Genomic DNA, 6,000 nt, shown 5'->3' with positions numbered 1-6,000 from the left:
TAGTATCGACCAATCACATTTCAGTGAGCTTGGTTGCGTGCAGGTAAGATGTCCAAGTGGAGAGAAAAAGAGGTGGAATGAATTGGCCGAATTTCAGTCTCAAATGAATTTTGTTTTACGTTATTTACATTCATATGCTGATATCCTTTACAGAGATCTATCAAAAGGTCAAGTTGTTGCCAAGTTTTAAAGTCAACTTGCTAATTGGACTGTAAACAATGACCATTAAAAATCTATTATCTGGATATCTGCTGGCTACACCGCACGCCCTGAAACATTGACCGTTGGTCCCAGATATTAAATTGTTGTCCAATATTAGATAGCAAGAATATTTTAATATCTAACTCAGGCTGCACTATGACTGGAGAGATTTAAATATGTCAGACTATAACAGATTTTCCCAGTAAAAAAAAAAAAGAAAAGAAAAGAAAAAAACAGGTGATGAACGTAATACAAACAGAATTGTGAGGATTTTTGAGCAGGTTTTCAACAATCTAAAACTATTGTTCAGAGCTGAAGAGACTGACTTGTGTGTTTCCAGCTAGGTAACTTGTTAGCAGTGAGGTCACCAGTTACAGCAGTTTACCAACTGGCTCTGTGAGTAGGGTCCACTCTCTGTGATCACACCTATAGAGCCAATGTCGCTGTACTTGCAAAAATGAGGAAAGCTAAAATAGCTCTAGCAACGGCTTTAAAAGATTTTCATCTTCTTAGCTCTAGAATTTTTCATGACTAATCATAGTGAATCCTCAGAGGGCCTCCTCTCACCATGCAGAGGGAAAGTATTGTTCAGCAGCTCGCCGAGGGGCCTGAGGAATTACAAGCATGCAGGAGAGACATGCACTTGTGTCCTTCTTTCCCCCAATCTATCCCTCCATCTCTCTCCTATGCTTGTCCGTCCCTCCATGCCTCCCTTTCTACTTTTTCTCTGGAATTCCCTGTCTCTGTCTCTCCAGCGTCTGTCAGTGAGGCCTGAATACGAAGCGTCTGGCTACAACAAAGGCCCAGAGTGTCAGGGAAGACAGCTTTACGACTTCACCCGAAACAACAGAGACTGGCACGAGGAGCCACTCCCACGACACACACACTTTACACAATATCAGCCTAAGGGCATAAAACATTGTATTGGAAAATGGCAATTGCTGTCAAATGTAGTTGGGCAACCAGTCTTGCAGTCTGTGGAATGTTCCAATTGAGTATTTCCAAAAAAAAATGTGACATTGTTGACGATGAATACCGGATTGATTTGGAAAGGTTAAGTTCACGCCTGATGATCTCCAAATGTCCAAAAATGTACCAGCCAATTATCAGAATCTGTTGCTCCTCACATCTCGATTCACCACATGTGAAGGGCCTATTAACATAAAGTTATGCAGTGATTCAACTGAGACCAAAAGAGGTCAGTTTGTATCAAAGAGCACACAGGAATTAGACTGACTAATGGGAATGTAAATAAACAGAAAGCAGAGACACAGGCCTGCTTGGACAAGGCATGGGAATGGGGGCGTTCTGCCTATAATGGGACAAGGCGCAAGACCTGCAGGTCACAATGTGAATTTTTCAGAAGCTGAAAGAATTTCCCGCAGCAGACGGGTGTGTGGGAGGATGATGGTGGAGGCCAGACAGCCATACTGTACAATATAATGATACTGTACATAAACTATTGACTTGAACTGACGGGAAAATGTTGGGAATAATTTTGCAACACTGGGAAAACAAATTGATATCATTCTACCACCAGCAGTTGGTCAATGTAGCTTAGCGTAAAAACTCGAGGCAGGGGAAGCAGGTAATTTGACTGAAGTGTAAGAATTGTTGTGTTGTCACACAGTGTTATGTGAGTGGCTATTTCATGTAATTCTCTTATAATGCAGACTGAACATTTTCTGAGTCATCTTATTACTTGTATATCTCTCATTTTCTCATCAGTCTACACACAATAACAAAGCAAAAACAGGTTGAATGTGTGAATATGAAATCATACTGTATAGCCCATGTCTGATAATCAGCCGATGTATGACTGCATACTGGATAACTCTGATGTCATGTGATGTAATGTTTGTTTTGCTCTGTAACACAAAGCTAAAAAACACTCATAGGCACAATTGAACGCTTTCTCTTCATTTTATTTTGTTAAGTTTTTCTTTTCCACCCCAGTTTTTAAGAAACAATCATTTCACTGGATTTGACGTCCTTGCTCGCTGACACCACTCTGCCATCCACCAGGGTCTGAGTGACAGTGACCACTTTGGTCTGGACCGTCTGTGCCGAATCAACTGCATCCTCTAGTCTGGAAAAGTGAACAAAAGAGTAAAATCAATACAAGGTGGTTCGTTGTTATGAGTGAAACACTGCAATGAGATTCTTAGCGTCACTGTTTTGCCATTAAATATAATTCATATTAAAGTTATGCTGTATACACAACCTGCAGTTCCGCAGTTGAAATGTAAGGCATGAATTTACTCTTACTTTCCATATCAATGTTGCTTCGTGTTTGCATGAAGCTAATGTGAATCGAAATTTGCAAAGGCTTCCCTGGGATGAACAAAGCTCTAATATGAGTCACCTCACGACACAGAGCATTGAATGTTAACTTTCTGTGAAGATATCAACTTCATTTTTACTGTTTCATCCAAGTGTCCTCCCCTCATACTCACTTGAAGTCTCCCCCAACATCCAGCAGTCTCCTGTACTCGATGATCTCGCCCTCCAGTTTCACCTTGATGTTGAGCAGGAACTCATACTCCTGTGTCTTTTCCTGGATGTCGGTGCGGATCCGAGTAAGCTCATTCTCCAGCCTCAGGATGATCACATTGTACTTCTCCACTTCCATGTTGTAACGCACCTCGATGTCACGCAGGGTGGCCTCCAGTGATGCTTTCTGTCAGGAGGTGAAGGAAGAGCTTAATTTTGCAGTTGGTTGATGCAGTAGAGAAAAAGAGTGATAGTTTAGGCTTAAATCTTAAACCACTGGTGATGCATTGAAAGTTCAAATTGCATTAGTTTTGATTACCAGGCTAAGTGCAGACTGTAGTTCAATGTCCAGTGACTGATAACTCCTCCTTGTTTCAGTTACCAGACTTGTGGCTTCCTTCAGAGCTGTTGAGCTCTCAGTCACTTGGACCTGCACCTCTGTGATCTGCAAACAAGATAAAATACATAGAGTTCAGAGGAAAAGTACTTAAAACACAGCTGGTCAACCAAATAAAAATGACTTTGCATTGTCAAATTACCTGTGATTCATGCCATGCTTTGAGCTCCTGCTGGTTCTTCAGTGCTATCTTCTCATAGCTATCCCTCATCTCCTCCATGATCTTGGCCAGGTCCTGTCCTTTAGGAGCATCAACATCCACATAGATGCCAACCTGCGTGATCTGGGCACGCAATTCAGCAACTTCCTGTTGAGGTGGAAATGGTCAGGGAGTGATTTCCTGAAGGTTAGTGGGGTTATCCTGTGCAAAGATGTGGAGGAACAAACAGATTGCCATAGTGGTGCATATCTACAGTCCGAGGTCCCTCACCGTCTGATGGTTATTCCTCAGGGTGATCAGCTCCTCCTTCAGAGACTCAATGTCGGTCTCCAGGTGCAGGCGAATGACGTTGGTGTCGTCCAGAATCTTCCTCAGTCTGGCCACATCAGCCTCCACCGCCTGACGCATGGATAGCTCATACTCCATCCTAATTAAATGTATCGTATATCAGATATGTTCACAGTGGATGGAGAGCCTGTTTCATTTTGCATACAAGGCTAAACACTCACTTGATTCTAAAGTCGTCTGAAGCCAGGCGTGCATTGTCAAGAGCGATGGCAACATGTGCATTGCCCTTGATCATGTCAAATATCTGGAAGAAACAAAATAGTTTTTGTAATTTTCAGTGTGTAAAATACAGACAGTATATACTCAGTGGCACTTCTGTTTTCTGTTCTCCCACAGTCATTTTTGATTGACTGCAGATCGTAATTTTCACTTTGATAAATTTTGCTGCGACAGGACCCGCCTTGATAACACACTGCAAGTCATTAAGACACAAAGCCGGTTATCTTTTTGCTAGTGTCTCACATAGCTCGATATTCAGATAAAGATAGGAGTCTGCAAGTGATAAATGTTGTGAAATCAGTCTGTTATACTGATACATTAACATTTGGGTGTGTAGGAGGGACGATAATACAAAACCTGGAATGACTTTTGCCCCAACACTTGACATGTGACATTTAAATGGTGAGGAATAAAGGACAGAGGATTGAGATCATGGTCAGTGAAGGGTTCTGTTCACAATTTCACAGGTATTTTTGATCGGTTTGTCACAACATAGCTGCCTCACTCTGTGCTTTATTAGAAATATATTCTGTACACAGCATGAAACTCTGTAACATATTTGGTGGCGTTCATGCTATATGACCATTTCCTTTACTTGGCGTCACTGTGGTCTCTGTAAAAGACAAATGCTGAAGGAGACCCAAATTCATCACCCTGTGATCTTCTTTATGCACTTTTTTTTTGCTCTCACTTTTTTTATTTTCCATTTAGTGACCAGACTAAACAAAACACATAAAGTACCATAATGACTGACCGACTGATTCATGGACTCACCTTGGTCCTCAGCTCCATGATGATGGCGTTGTATTTGCTGTAGTCCCTCCCTTCCAAGGGGCCTCTTTTCTCGATGGCCTCTCTGATTTTGATCTCCAGCTTGCTGTTGGCCTTCTCCAGAGTCCTCACTGTCTCCAGGTAGGCAGCCAGGCGGTCGTTCAGGTGCTGCATGGTTACCTTCTCATTAGCGATGGCCAGGTTTCCAGATGTTAACCCAGAGGATGAGGACTGGTACTCATACCCACCCCCGAAGCTGCTGCCAACCCGTGTGCCAAAGGTGGCGGTTGAGATCCTGGTCCCACGGCCGCCTGCTCCTCCACTGACGCTGAAGGGATAGTTCCTCTCCGTGAGAGGTATACCAAAAGAAAGCTGTCGTTTAAGCATGGGCTCCATCGCTAAAAGAAGTGCGGTGATCAATCAGAAGATGTAGTGCGTCCTGGTACAGAGGGGCTTGGCAGCTGAGTGGAGGACAGAGGAGAGTTCTCGGGTCTTATATATCACTCTGAAACGCAAAATTCCTTCCTGCCTCTCCTCTCTTATCTGTATTATAATTTTATCTTTAGCCTTCTTACACAGGCTTTGTCCCCATAACACCCACTCTAACCAATCTGTCAAAGTCAAAAGGGTATGCTAATATTTCCATACTGATAGTGTGTAGTGAGTTCTAGCTATGGTATCAATTATATCAACGGCAGCACAAAGGATCAGACTGGCCATGTTCCATATTTTTCGTAAAGTCAAGAAATTCCATAAAAACACGAAAACTAACTGTTGATTAAACTTCAAAACAAGCATTGTTTGTGTTTCTAAAGCTTCCTGCCTCAGTAATAAAGAGCTTTTGGTCTACAAACACAGTGAGCCGCACCGTTATATTGGGTGACATGTTCTGTCATTACACTAAACAGTTTGTCATTTCGCGCTTTCTTTTCTGAGTCAATCCATACACCATGGGGCATGTTGCTTCAGGCATCCATGAGTGGATGAAACACAATCCAGAAAGAGTAACAGGATTAATAGTAAGGCCTACCAGATGCCAGAAATACTGCACAGAGGTCTCTGTATGAGGAATGATTTTACAACACAGGGCAACAATCATTTTACAAACTACGATCACCATGTAAGCAGTGGAATGAGTCGTTCAGGTTACAAAATAATAGACTAGGAATGTGCACTTGGATAGTATTGATGGGTCTGCACAGTGATCCCACATTGGCACACCCATTGGCCAGTGCAGTGGTCTCATTAAAATTAATGAGGGACCTGTGTTCTTTAAAGTAAAGGTATCAGTGCACTTTTACTGTAAGCTTAAGTTACCAGTGGTTTTAAAAATATATAATAATCATCATGCATAGTCTGAGGCCTAGTTTAGTTCCAGGGATCCCACTGATCAGTGATCCCATTTACTTAT

The 6,000-nt window shown here is 42.3% G+C and overlaps 1 protein-coding gene across 1 annotated transcript; it reads right to left on the bottom strand.

The window, feature by feature from the left end:
* Positions 1-2,160: 2,160 nt before the first annotated feature.
* Positions 2,161-4,995, bottom strand: LOC143327070 (keratin, type I cytoskeletal 18-like). Its single transcript, XM_076741219.1, has 7 exons — positions 4,593-4,995; positions 3,761-3,843; positions 3,522-3,678; positions 3,234-3,398; positions 3,014-3,139; positions 2,658-2,881; positions 2,161-2,290 (listed from the first exon to the last, which is right to left on the bottom strand). Exons 1-7 carry the CDS (start codon positions 4,983-4,985, stop codon positions 2,161-2,163), a joined length of 1,278 nt encoding a protein of 425 aa, XP_076597334.1. The 5' UTR covers positions 4,986-4,995.
* Between the last annotated feature and the right edge of the window lie 1,005 nt (positions 4,996-6,000).

Source organism: Chaetodon auriga, chromosome 10 (genome assembly GCF_051107435.1).
Source record: "Chaetodon auriga isolate fChaAug3 chromosome 10, fChaAug3.hap1, whole genome shotgun sequence".
Taxonomy (NCBI): domain Eukaryota; kingdom Metazoa; phylum Chordata; class Actinopteri; order Chaetodontiformes; family Chaetodontidae; genus Chaetodon; species Chaetodon auriga.
The sequence above is the reverse complement of the archived record's forward strand: the minus strand, read 5'-3'. Positions and strand labels throughout refer to the sequence as shown.